The 13359-nt window shown below is 39.4% G+C and overlaps 1 protein-coding gene across 2 annotated transcripts in view; it reads right to left on the bottom strand.

Annotated features, from left to right (window-relative positions):
* Positions 1–7451: 7451 nt before the first annotated feature.
* Positions 7452–13359, bottom strand: part of HERC6 (HECT and RLD domain containing E3 ubiquitin protein ligase family member 6) — a 65500-nt gene continuing 59592 nt past the window's right edge. The window contains exons 21-23 of one of the 2 annotated variants that reach the window (XM_004390146.2): positions 11434–11617; positions 11245–11347; positions 7452–9054 (exon numbers count right to left, since the gene is read on the bottom strand). In XM_004390146.2, coding sequence (XP_004390203.2) covers positions 8828–9054; positions 11245–11347; positions 11434–11617 — 514 coding nt within the window. In that variant the 3' untranslated portion in view covers positions 7452–8827. The remainder of the gene's footprint in view (positions 9055–11244; positions 11348–11433; positions 11618–13359) is intronic. The other variant, XM_023725103.1, reaches the window with a different exon arrangement.

A 13359-nucleotide genomic window follows, 5' to 3' on the forward strand; every position in this document is an offset into this window, starting at 1 on the left:
ATTTTGTTCTGTAAGCCTTCATCTTAAGTGAGAATAGCAGCACAATTGGAAGAGCGTAGTCAAAGTCACTGAACTGTGTATGTAGAAATTTTTGAAATGGTGTATCTTTGGCTACGTGTATTTTCACCAAAAAAAAAGGTTGAGAAGTTAGAGGGTTGACATGTTATGGGGTTGTTAACCAATTTCATAGAACAATATGTGTACTACTGTTTCATGAGAAACTATTTGTTCTGTAAGCCTTCACTTGAAGTACAATAAACACACACACACACACACACACACACACACACAGGCAAACATCTGTCTGGTATTCTCTGCTCTCAGCTAAGATCCATCTGATGTCAGCAAACGATATCCCTCATTCCGTGTCCTCTTCTGAATTTCTGGAGAAGGCCTATAGATGTACTTCTGCAACCATTTTTGAATTATCTTCAACAAACTTTTACTTAAATGTGATATTAATAACATTGTTAGATAATTTCTGCAGTGGTTGGATCACCTTTCTTTGGAATGGGAACAAATACGGATCTCTTTCAGTCAGTTGGCCAGATTGCTGTCTTCCAAATTTCTTGGCATAGACGAGAGAGCACCTCCAGCACTGCATCCATTTGTTAAAACATCTCAGTTGGTATTCTGTCAATTACTGGAGCCTTGTTTTTAGCCAATGTCTTCAGTGCAGTTTGGACCTCTTCCCTCAATGCCATCAGTTCTTGATTATATGCTGCCTCCTGAAATGGTTGAATGTCGACCAATTCTTTTTGGTACAGTGACTGTGTATTCCTTCCAACTTCTTTTGATGCTTCCTGTGTTGTTCAATATTTTGCCCATAGAATCTTTCAATATTGCAACTCGAGGCTTGAATTTTTTCTTTAGTTCTTTCAGCTTGAGAAATGCTGAGTGTGTTTTCTAACTCCATGTCTTTGCACATTTCAATATAATACTTTACTTTGTCTTCTCCAGCTGCCCTTTCAAACCTTCTATTTAGCTCTTTTACTTCATCATTTCTTCCATTCTCTTTAGGTACTCTACATTCAAGAGCAAGTTCCAGAGTCTCTTCTGACATCCATTTTGGTCTTTTCTTTCTTTCCTGTCTTTTTAATGACCTTTTGCTTTCTTCATGTATGATATCCTTGATGTCATCCCACAACTCGTCTGGTCTTTGGTCATTAGTGTTCAATGCCTTGAATCTGTTCCTGAAATGGTCTCCAAATTCCGGTGGGATATATTCAAGGTAATATTTTGGTTCATTTTGGCCATATATGATTTGATTTATTTCTGGATCTTTCATTCTGTTCCACTGGTCTATATAGCTATGTTTATTCTAATACAATACTGTCTTGGTTACTGTGGCTTCAAAGTAAGTCTCAAAATCAATTAACACAATGTTCAAACATTGTTCTTTTTCAACAACGTTTTGGCTATTTGCATTTCCATGTACATTTTAGGATCAAATTTTCCATTTCTACAAAATAGTCTGGTGGGATTTGGGGATTGCATTGAATCTAAAAATCAATTTGGAAAGAATTGGCATCTTAATAATATTGAGTCTTCTGATCTATGAGTATGATATATCTCTGTTAATTTAAAACTTCTATAATATCTTTGAGCAAAGCATATTTTGCTTCTTTTTTTATTGTACTTCAGGTGAAGGTTTACAGAACAAATAGTTTCTCATGAAGCAGTACTACACATACTGTATTATGCATTCATTAACAACCCACGACATGTCAACCCCCTCCCTTCTCAACCTTTTTTTTCTTTTTGGGTGAAAATATACATAGCCGAAGATACACCATTTCAAAATCTACACGCACAGTTCAGTGACATCGACTATGCTCTTCTGATTGTGCTGCTATTCTCACTTTAGATGAAGGTTTACAGAACAAAATAGTTTCTCATTAAACAGTACACATGTTGCCCTGTGACAATGGTTAACTACCTCACAACACATCAACACTATCCTTACTCAACCTTGGGTTCCCTATCACCAGCTTTCCTGTCCCCTTCTGCCTTCTAGTCCTTCAACAAAGCATATTTTGGAAAATTTATCCTTAAGTACTTATTTTTGATGGTATTGTAAAGGATACTTTTTAAAATTTCAATTTGTGATTGTTTATTGTTGGCATACAGAAATACAGTTGATTTTTGTATATTGATTTTTGTACTGAGATCATTTTGTACTCATTTATGACGTCTAGTAGTTTTTTTTCCCCTTGTAGATGCCTTAGGATTTTCTACACAGAAGATCATGCTGTATGCAAATAAGATATAGTTTTACTCCTTCCTTTCCATTCTGTATGTCTTTTCTTTCTTGTCCTTGCCTTATTGTATGGATTGGTAACTTCAGTACAATGTTTAATAAAAGGTGAAAGTGGACATCCTTGCCTTGTTCCCAAACTTAGTGGCAAAACATTCACATGTCTGAGGTATCTGTAGGCTTTTTGGGTACCGGGTGGCAGAAACTGTTTAGCATTGGACTACTAACAGAAAGGTTGGCAGAAAGGCTTGACATCTACTTTCAAGAAGTCACGGCCTTGAAAATCTTATGGAGTGCAGTTCTATTCTGCACACATGGGGTCACCATGAATAGGAATTGACTCATTGGAGCTTGCTTGATTTTTCATTTGGTAGGCTTTTCATAGGTGCTTTTATCAGGTTAAGGAAGTCCCCTTCTAGTCCTAGTTTGCTAAGGATATTTATCGTGAATGGATGTTGAATTTTGTTAAATGTTTTATTTAATTTTTGTGTTTACTTAGCAAATGTTTATTTATCACTTAGCATCTGTCCAGCTCATATTGGGTGAGTAAAGTTACAGTTCCTATCTTCTGTCATATTAGCAGATGAGATGTTCATATTGATGAAGTATTCATTCAGTAAATATTTATTGAGCAATTACTATGTACCAGGCACTGTTCAAGGGAATTAAGATAAAATATGATATGCCCTAATATTGACTACATACTAAAAGTTAGGGCAGGTTGCTGCTCTATAGCTGCCCAACCATATCCCCTCAGGCCTTACCATTATACTTCCTGCAGACCTAGCTTCCAATTGTCGGCATCTGCATCTCTTTTCCTGAGGGTTTCCACTGGGGGCTGGAGACTCCTTTCCCACTACCCAGCAGGCCAGAAGTGCCTAGAAATTAATGCTTCCCAGGAACTGCCCTCAACCAGTGACTGACAAGGTAATTGATATGGAAATACTCCAGTCGCCTCATTCCTTAGGTGAGATAACTCTGAGAATGAGTTCTAAATTGGCTCCCAGAGTCCCCAGTGGGATTAACCACCCCCCCCACATGTGTCACTGTCATTTATCATTGGTATTATGCTGTTGCTCTTTTCACATCCTGTCTGCTTCAGTCGGTTTGGCAGTATATGAATTTGTGACCCTTGAACAAGAAGGTCTTCAAAGTCCTCCTCAGATTTAGGATTTCTTGATTTCATCAACCTTATGGAAGTGTCTGTGAAAGAATAAGATACTTTCAAATACAGCTATGTTCCGGTCACTGTAATATCCCACCACATATAAAATTCCCCTGTAGCTGTTCCCACCTCAGCCACTCACTTCTCTCTTTTCTGCCCAAGAGCTATCTCTGGCACTAAAGGAGCAAAAAAGCCTATTTGGAAGTGAAAGAGAGCTAATGCCTACAGAGCAGCCCTTAATCAAGGGGAAGGGAAGTTGGTGGATAAATGTCCCAGACTCTCCCCCTACCCTCCAGTGGGTCAAAAATGAGACATGTTCCCTGAGATATCTCAGAGAGCACCCAGTGGGATCCAGCACAGTTAGCTATAGCAATAACCCACTCAATAACACTCACGTTGTCTTCTTTCTCTTCCCTGTCCTTACCCTCACTCCTGCTTCCTTGGGATCACTTCCCAAATATATTCTCCCCATCCAGTACTTGTTTCAGGATCTGCTTTTGTGAGAACCCAAGGTAAGATAAGACATTCTAAGGAAACTCCTCACTAGAAGAAAGAAACATTGATCACAGTGATCACAGCTACTTCTTTCTTTTCAGTCATATCTTTAGATAATGGCAGAGGGCACCTTGTGGACCTTTTAAAAGTTCAAGATGAATAATGGCATTTTTATTACCTGTTCAGGTGAAATAACTCAAGACCCAAAATTGTCCTTGTGGTTGTTAGGTGCTGTGGAGTCGGTTCCGGCTCACAGTGACTCAATGCACAACAGAATGAAACAAAGGGTGGTCCTGCTCCATCCTCACAATCATTGCAGCCACTGTTGCAGGCACTGTGTCAATCCATCTCGTTGAGGTTCTTCCTCTTTTTCGCTGACCCTCCACTTTAGCGAGCATGATGTTCTTCTTCAGGGAAGTGGAGTTCATGGATTTGTCTTCAATCTTACTGATTCTGTCTTCCATTGTTTCAAATTTGATCCTTTAACTTTCATTGAGTTGTCTAGTTTTGAAAATTTGTTGCTTATCTTTTGGATTTCTAGTTGCTGTTTTTGTACAATTGCTAATTATTTTTTTATTTTGACATTTTGTTCTTGTACTATTTTCCTGAATTCTTCTATTGCTTTGTCTGTGCTTTCCTTGATTTTTGCTATGTTTTCTTTGGTTTTGTCTGTGTTTTCTTTGATCTCTTTCCTAATCTCTTAAAGCACCCTAAATATTAGTCTTTTGAATTCCATATCAGGTAGTTCCACTGCCTTTTCTTCTACTGGAAGGTCATCTTATTCTTTATTTTAGTCACTTGCTGGAGTCATCTTGTCCTGCTTTTTCATATGTTTTGATATTGTCTGCTGTCTCTGAGACATTAAGGTATTATATTCTTTATTTTTGATTACATGTTCATTTATTTTGTCTTGCTTCTTTGTTTTGTTTTGATATGTCAGGATGGGCAGGCTGGGTGTGATTTGCTGCTTGCTCATCTATGGGCACAACAACTCTCACCACTTCATCTGGGTGGGCATGGCAGCAACAGGCAGGGAGAGCAGTCTTCGCTGTACACTGGTTTGGTGAGGTGGCTGAGGGCCTACTGGGTGGGTGCTATCTGTCTGATGATGGTCCAGCTGTGTCAGAGTGTCCACAGCCCCTCGCTAGATGGATGGGGTTGTTGGACGGGGAGCGGTACAGGTTTGCTTCCTACCATTAAGCAGCTGGTTGACTGGTGAGAGGGAAGGGGTGGTGTGAGTCCAGTGTGGCGGGAGGCCTGAGTGCTGTCAGTGTTCTAGCTGTGGCAGCTCAGCAGAGGCTGATAGGAAGGGGGGAGAGATGGTGTACAGGGCTAGGTAGGAGGGAAAAAAGAGAAAGAAAAAAAAAAAAAAGGTAGCATGGTGGGGACTGGCAAGTGGGGGCAGGGCAGACCCAGATGCTGGTGGGAAGTGAGGGAAGTGGCTTATGGGTCTAGATGGGAAGGAGAAAGAAAGAAAAAAAGGGGTGGAGTGGCAAGAGCCAGCAGGTAGGGGTGGAGTGGACATGGGTGGTGGTGGGCCAGTGTGCCAATGGTGCTCTAGCTGCAGTGGAACGGCGGGGGCGGAGGGTGCAGGAAGAGAGGTGGTGGCATACAGGGCTAGGTGGGAGGGAGAAAGAAAAGAATGGCAGTGTGATGGGAACTGGCAAGTGGGGGTGGGGCAAACCCTGGGTCTAGTGGGAATGGAGGGGAGGTGGCTTATGGGGCTAGTTAGAAAGGACAAAGAAAAGAAAAAAAATGGTGGTACAGCAGGAGACGGTGGGTGGGGGTGGGGTCAACCCACTGCAGTGGTGAGCTTGAGGTTCGGTAGTGCTCTAGCCATGGCAGTGTGGTGGGGGCCACTGGGTAGAGAGGGGAGGTGGTATATGGGTTTAGATGGAAGGGAGAAAGGAAAGTAAGGAAAGAAAAAAGCTGTGCAGTGGGAGGGGGTGGGGTGGGCTTGGAGGGGGACTTGTATTGTGGACTCTGGTGGTGGTGGCTGCTGGAGTGGGGGGCGATTCTTGCTTCTACTCGCCAGAAGGGTGAGGGGTGGGAAAGTGTGTTTCTGTGGTTACTGGGTGCTCTATCTCCTGTTGGAGCTTCCTGAAGTTGTCTTCCCCCAATGTCCAGGGTCATTGCTGACTGTGCTTCAAAATGGCTAGGCTGTGCCATGTTAGTTGGCAGGGGACCTCCACTCTGTATCTCTCCTCGTTCTCTGTTTTCTGTCAGTTTCCTTTTCATTTGGTATTTAATCTAGTTCTTTATCCCTTCGTTTGATGCTCAGGTTTCAGGATTGACATTTATATCTGTTTTACTTAGTTTTTTGGGTCTTTGTTGTAGAGATGGTGTGGTGCATCTGTCTAGGGCACCATGTTGTCTCTGTCTTTCCTTCCATCTTCTTTTGATGCTTCCTGCATCATTCAATATTTTGCCCATAGAATCCTTCAATGTTGCCACTCGAGGCTTGCGTTTTTTCTTCAGTTCTTTCAGCTTAAGAAATGCCAAGCGTGTTCTTCCCTTTTGGTTTTCTAACTCCAGGTCTTTGCAAATTTCATTATAACACTTTTCTTTGTCTTCTCAAGCTACGCTTTGAAATCTTCTGTTCAGCTCTTTTACTGCATTATTTCTTCCATTTGCTTTAGCTATTCTATGTTCAAGGGCAAGTTTCAGAATCTCTTCTGACATTCATTTTGGCCTTTTCTTTCTTTCCTGTCTTTTTAATAACTTCTTGCTTTCTTCATGTATGATGTGCTTGATGTCATCTCACAGTTGGTCTGGCTGTACTAGTTGCAAAACAGATGTCTTCAGAAAAGGATTCTTTCCAATGCATTCTTAATCACAGCAAACAGCCTCTTAATCTTCTTTAAATGGAGATTACTTGTAACAAGTTTAAATTTTATGAATAATAATCCAACGTTTTTTCTTCATATATTAAGGTGTTTGTATGGTTTTTCTTTTTTGCCTATTAATGTGGTAAAATAAAATTGATTTTCAAATACATTTTTGGGCTAAACTGCATTTGGTCATGAGGTATTATACTTTTTATATATTGTTGGATTTGATATATTAAAATTCTGTAGACTTTTTTTGGTATCTGTCATGGATTGAGTTATGTCTCCCCAAAAATGTGTGTATCAATTTGCCTGGGCCATGATTCCTGGTATTGTGTGATTTTCCCATATGTTGTAAATCCTGCCTCTATGATGTTAATGAGGGAGGATGGGCGGCAGTTGTGTTAGTAAACCAGAACTCAATCTACAAGATTGGATTGTGTCCTGAGGCTATCTCTTGAGATATAAAAGAGAGAAGTGAGCAGAGAGACAAGGGGACCTCATACCACCAAGAAAGAAGTACTGGGAGCAGAGTGTGTCCTTTGGACCCTGGGTCCCTACATGGAGAAGCTCCTAGTCCGGGGGAACGCTAATGAGAAGGCCAAGAGAAAGCCTTCCCCTGGAGCTGACACCCTGAATTTGGACTTTTAGCCTGCTTTACTATGAAGAAATAAATGTCTCTTTGTTAAAGCCATCCACTTGTGGTATTTCTGTTATAGCAGCACTTACATGACTAAGACAGTGTCTATGTTCATGAGAGATATTTTTGTATAGTTTTCTTATCCTGTAATGTTTTTGCCTGGCTTTTGGTATCAGAGTAATGCTGGCCTCGTATAATTAATTGGGTGGCGTCCCCACCTCTTCTATTTTCTGAAAGAGTTTGTACAGTATCAGCATTATTTCTTCCTTAAATGTTTGGTAGAATCCATCCATTTTCATTAGAAAGTCATGCTGGAGGCGAAAGGCCTAAAGAGCACAACCTAAAAGTCAGGTGCCTGGGGATCTCTAAGATTTGAGGATCCCTCTTTCCTTAAGATTCAAACAGAAAGAATAAATCTGGGCCTTCATTTCATTTATTATGGAAAACAGGCATGTCCAAAATAACTCTGTGGATTCATTTGGGCTTATGTTTCTACTGGCCACCACATATTCTAGTATCTTTGTTCTCGTAAATTCTCTGTCTCTATGTGATTCTTGCCTCAGGTGATTCCTGCCCTCTTTCCACATCAGCAACACAGGGTGGACCTTGCTGTATATTCTTTCATTCCCCAAAGTACCACTAACACAAGGCTTCTGTGTATGGTTTGCGATAACAGCAGGAATTTATAACATAGCTTACCATTTAAAATTTAATATTAGATACAATTGCTCCACAAAATTCACTGGTCATCTCCCACCATGATCTATAGCCATGATGCTGATACATTTTATTCTCTTCACATTTCTCCAGCTAAAATTAAATAGGAGTTCCTGGCTAGGCTCAGTGTTTAACCAAAATAATGATATCCACATTTAGAATGGTTCTTGGAACACAGTATAGAGTATAAGTAATTACTCGATGAATTAATGAATCCCTTATCATTTAGATTTTTCAAATAAATTATTGAGCAGTTTGCTAAAATCAGAGCTCTAGAGACATTCCTGAATATAAAATATACATCTACAAACCTCAGAAATACGTTAAAATGTTAAATTAGTTTATATTTTTGGTATTTCATTGAAATTTCAACATGTCTTTCATATTTGCAGACAGTGTTTATTAGATGTACAATAATATTTTAAAAATGTCTATCAGCCTTTAACATTCACAATTTTTAAATGACAATCATTCAGGAAATAATTCAGTAAAAAGTAAACATTTTAAATAGCAAGTTTAGAAATACAAGAACTGTTGTCCCATAATTTTGTTTCATCAAAAATATTATCTTTGATTCATCACTCGTGGTTTGTTACAACATTGGTCAACTAATCCTAAGTAAAATCTATCCATCTTGTGTACTAATTAGATCTAAGGAAGAATAGGAGAATCCAAGGGTGAGAGGGCCTAAGAATGTTAGGCCCCTCTGAGACTTGTAGAGGTCATTATTGGAATGTAATTTTGGGTGAGCCAAATCCTCTGCAATTGTTGATGACTATTTGAAGTGCTTCCTCCACTCTTTCCATTGTAGAATATTTGGGGAGGTCCAGGATATTATAACATGTCACTGATCTTGGCCCATCGTTTTCACTGAAAGTTTCAGGACAGCGAAATACTATTCCACTTTTCCTTATACCTTCTACATTCAGTCTATCACTTCCTGTAAGAAAAACTAGAAAGGAATAAAATCTAGTTAAGATTTTTAATAGAAAGAACAAAACTTAAAATGAAAAGGAGAAAATGAATCACTTCATTGAATAAATAACTTGAGTCCTCGTGCAGAAAGAATTACATAGGGCCATGAAGAGTGTAGAAAAATCATGACATTTGGTCATTGTCTTCGTGAATTCACAGTCTAGTTGGTGGAAAATTACATACATTGAGGGAAAAGATAATAGCAAGATACAAGCAAGTTTGATTTGGCTCAAGAAGAAGTATGAGGTAAAGAGTCTAATGGAGGCACTGAGGGCAGGGGGAGAGATGCAAGGCAGTGGTCGTCAGAGAGCGTTCACAGAGATCATAACTAGTTAGTTTCTCAAGAGGGGGATTTGGAGAGGCAGAGAGAAGTTGTGTGAGCATTTAAGTCAGAGGAAAAAGATAAAAAAGAAAAGAAAAAGCCAGAGGTGGGAAGGTGTAAGGTCAACTCACGGAATGTACAGACAATGGAATCACTGGGCTGAAGCAAAGGTTTCCTGTACCAGAGAAGACTGGAAAGGTAGTTTGGGCTTGTGGAGAAGTTGCAACAAAAATAGCAAGAAGAAAAATGTGTATTTCAGGAAGAGGTGATTGTTATGGATTGATTGTGTCCCCCAAAAATACATGTTGTAAATCCTAACCTCTATGCCTGTGTTTATAATCCCGTTTGGGAATGGGTTGTCTTTGTTATGTTAACGAGGCAGGATTAGTGTAGGGTGTGTCTTGAGTCAAGGTCTTTTGAGATATAACAGAGATTAAACAAGCAAACTAGCAAGCAGAGATGGGGGTAGATAGATGCCAAGCCACATGGAGATCTCCAAGGAACCAGGAAACAAGCTGAAGAGACAAGGACCTTCCCTTAGAGCTGACAGAGAGAAAGCCTTCCCCTAGAGCCAGAACCCTAAATTCAGACTTCTAGCCTCCTAAACTGTGAGAAAATAAATTCCTGTTTGTTAAAGCTATCTACTTATGGTATTTCCATTATAGGAGCACTAAAAAACTAAGACAGTGATGAAATGGGATGAGAAGGCAAGCAAATAAGTCATTAGGTCTATTGTAGGGAAGGCTTAGGGTTTCTACCAAGAGAAGTTCTTATACCATGAGGTCACACAGCTTAGTGGTCAAGAGCCTGGGCTTTGGAGTCAGCCTTTGGGGTTCAAATTCTGTTCTGACACTAACCAGTGGTCTGAACGTGGGCAAGCTACTAATCAGTGGTCTGAACATGGGCAAGCTTCAAGCCTCTTTTTCCTCTTGTCTGAAATAGGAAAAAATAATAGTACTTACCTCATAGAGTGATCAGTGTAGTAGTGCCTGGCACAGAGTAAGCATGCAATAAATGTTGTTGTGTTATTATCCTCTGTTGTTATTGCTATTATTATTTCTAAAATATTATTAGTTACAGTTTCCATGGTCCTGAGACATAGATGATTAAATGAAGGATGGGATGTGAGATAAATGGCTTGTTAAAGAGTCAACCAGGTTCTCATGGAATTCAGATTTTCTGGAGTCATAGAGGTCGGATGAACCCCTAAAATTATCACCTTGAGATAAACTTTAAACCTTAAACCAAAAATATCCCCTGAAGTCTTCTTAAAACCAAACAATAGTTTAGCTTAACTAGTAAAGAATATCCTCCTTGAGCATTGTGCTCTTTTAAGAACTATCTATATGGCATCAAACTGACAACAGCAACTCAAAAGTTTAGATACAAACCTTAGGGGGCAGTGAGTTTATGTTAATAGGGGAGGAACAATTTAGAAAAGGAGGGTGAGATGGTTGTATAATTTGAAGAATGTAATCAATGTCACTGAATTGGACATGCACATATTGTTAAATTGGTATATGTTGTGCTGTGTATAGTCTCAACAACAACAAATAAAATAAATTACATATAAAAAAAGAGTCAACTGGAGTGAGGAAAGAAGATACAATCTAAAAACTGTAGGTGGGATTAGAATCAGTAGAAAAGGAAGTAAAATATATATTATTATTATTATTATTATTATCTTAGTGGGAAACCAGCTTGTATAAGAGAAAGAAGGCAGGGGACCTGGATTCTAATAGTTATTCTGCCATCAACACATAATTTACCATTAATAATGCCTTTATCACAAATAAGATTTTATATATATCTAATTACAGATCCATCTTTCAATGTAATACTTACAGAGGAATTTTCTCTTCTCATCCAAAGTTAATTTGTGGAAAGCTTTCCAGAACATCAGAATAGTTGGATGTGATTTGTGGTATCCTTGATCGTACATTGCATTCTTGGAAGAAGAAGGAGAAGAATAGTTTTGGGAGGATAATATAGAAATTGTTCGGAAGAATTTGAGACACTTTAGGTATCACTTACCTTTTCAAAATTTTCCCAGTCATAATCAGTATTTCCAACTATTGCTGACATTAGTTCTTCAGGCTGGAAATACTGAATTATCTCCTCATCACAGACTCTGTAAAATCCTCTCTGAAATTCCTCATAGACTTCCTTTATGGAGGTGTTAAAGATGTAATCAACACATTTAGAAGCATAGTCGTTCCTTGAGGGAAACCAGAAAGAAAAAGGAAATGGCCAATGACATAATTTACCACTGATTAAAATAGTCTGTACTTTGTCCTTTATTACCATCTCTATTGAGAAAGAAAATTTATTTTTGCATATTACATAACCCTGCACAATATGGTTTCAGCTAAAAGGGACCTTAGAAAATATAAACAGAAGGATTATGACTTTGTTTTGCTCCCATTTTCCTTACTGCAGTCAAGTTTTTATTTCTCCTTCGCATTTTTTTTTTAATTATGGTAAAAACATGTAACAAATCACTTGCCTTTTCAACTTTCTTCACATGTACAATTCAGTGACATTAGTTATGTTTATCACGTTTCTAAATTTTCCCATCACCCTTAACAGAAGCTCACTGTCCCCTAAGCAGTGAGTCCCCCTTTTCCCTTGCCTCCTTCTTGCTCCTGGTAACCTCTAATAAACTTTGGTCTCTGTATACTTGCCTATACTAGACATTTCATATAAGTGGAATCATATAATATTTGTCCTTTTGAACTGACTTATTTCACTCAATATGTTTTCAAGTTTCATTCACATTGTAGCATGTAAGGATAATTTTTTTAAAACACTAATCTGAATATGTCATTGTACTATTTAAAATCTTTCAGAGGCTTCCCATTGCCTTTATGATAAATTCCAAACCTACTTAACAAGGATCAAAAATTGCTCTATAATCTGACCCTTGCCAGACCCAACAGCCTTTTCCCATTTTCATTTTTATCTTTAGCCATAACTGAAAAACTCGAACCCATTGTCACTGAGTTGAGTCTGACTCATAGCGACCATTTAGGACAGAATAGAGCTGCCCCCAAGGGTTTCCAAGATTGTAATCTTTACAGAAGCAGACTGCCCCATCTTTCTCCCATGGAGCGGCTGGTGGCTCCAAACTGCTGACCTTTTGGTTAGCAGCCAAGCGCTTAACCACTGCACCACCAGGGCTTCTTCTTTAGCCATAAACCAAAACTAAACCCACTGCCATTGAGTCAATTACAACTCACAGCGACCCTGTGGGACAGAGTAGAACTGCCCCATAGGGTTTCCAAGGCTGTGATCTTCACGGAAGCAGACTGCCACATCTTTCTCTCTCAGAGCGGCTGGTGGGTTCAAACTGCTGACCTTTCAGTTAGCTGCTGAGCATTTAACCACTGTGCCACCAGGGCTCCTTTCTTTAGCCATACTGACGTTCAAGTCATCATCTTACTGTCCCTCTTTTGCAGCTAGTCTCAGCGTGTATTACTTCCTTTTCATCCGGCAACTTTTATCATCCATCGGATCTCAGAATGAACATGACTTTCTCAAGGTGGGTCCTTGTGCTCTTCTCCCCCACCCCTCTCACAACATACATCACTTTCTGGAAATTATGTCTGCAGGGCCTGGCTTCACTACCTGATGAATTTCCTGATGGCAGGGGCTGTATCTTCATATTCCACATATCTAACATACTACCAGGCCTAAAGTAGAGCTGCAATAAACATCTTCAGTGAACAAATAATTATGCATATGACTGCCCAGAACAAGACCAGCAGTAGCTATCCATGGGTTGACCCCAGTTTTGAAAGATTTTTGTATTATTTATCTAGTGCTGCTATAACAAAAATACCACAAGTGTACAGCTTCACAAACAAGTTTATTCTCTCACAGTCTAGTAGGTTAGAAGTCCAAATTCAGGGCGTCAGCTCCAGGGGAAGGCGTTCTGTCTCTGTCAGCTCTGGAGGAAGG

The sequence above is a fragment of the Trichechus manatus genome, unplaced genomic scaffold (assembly GCF_000243295.1).
Source record: "Trichechus manatus latirostris isolate Lorelei unplaced genomic scaffold, TriManLat1.0 scaffold00286, whole genome shotgun sequence".
NCBI lineage: Eukaryota > Metazoa > Chordata > Mammalia > Sirenia > Trichechidae > Trichechus > Trichechus manatus.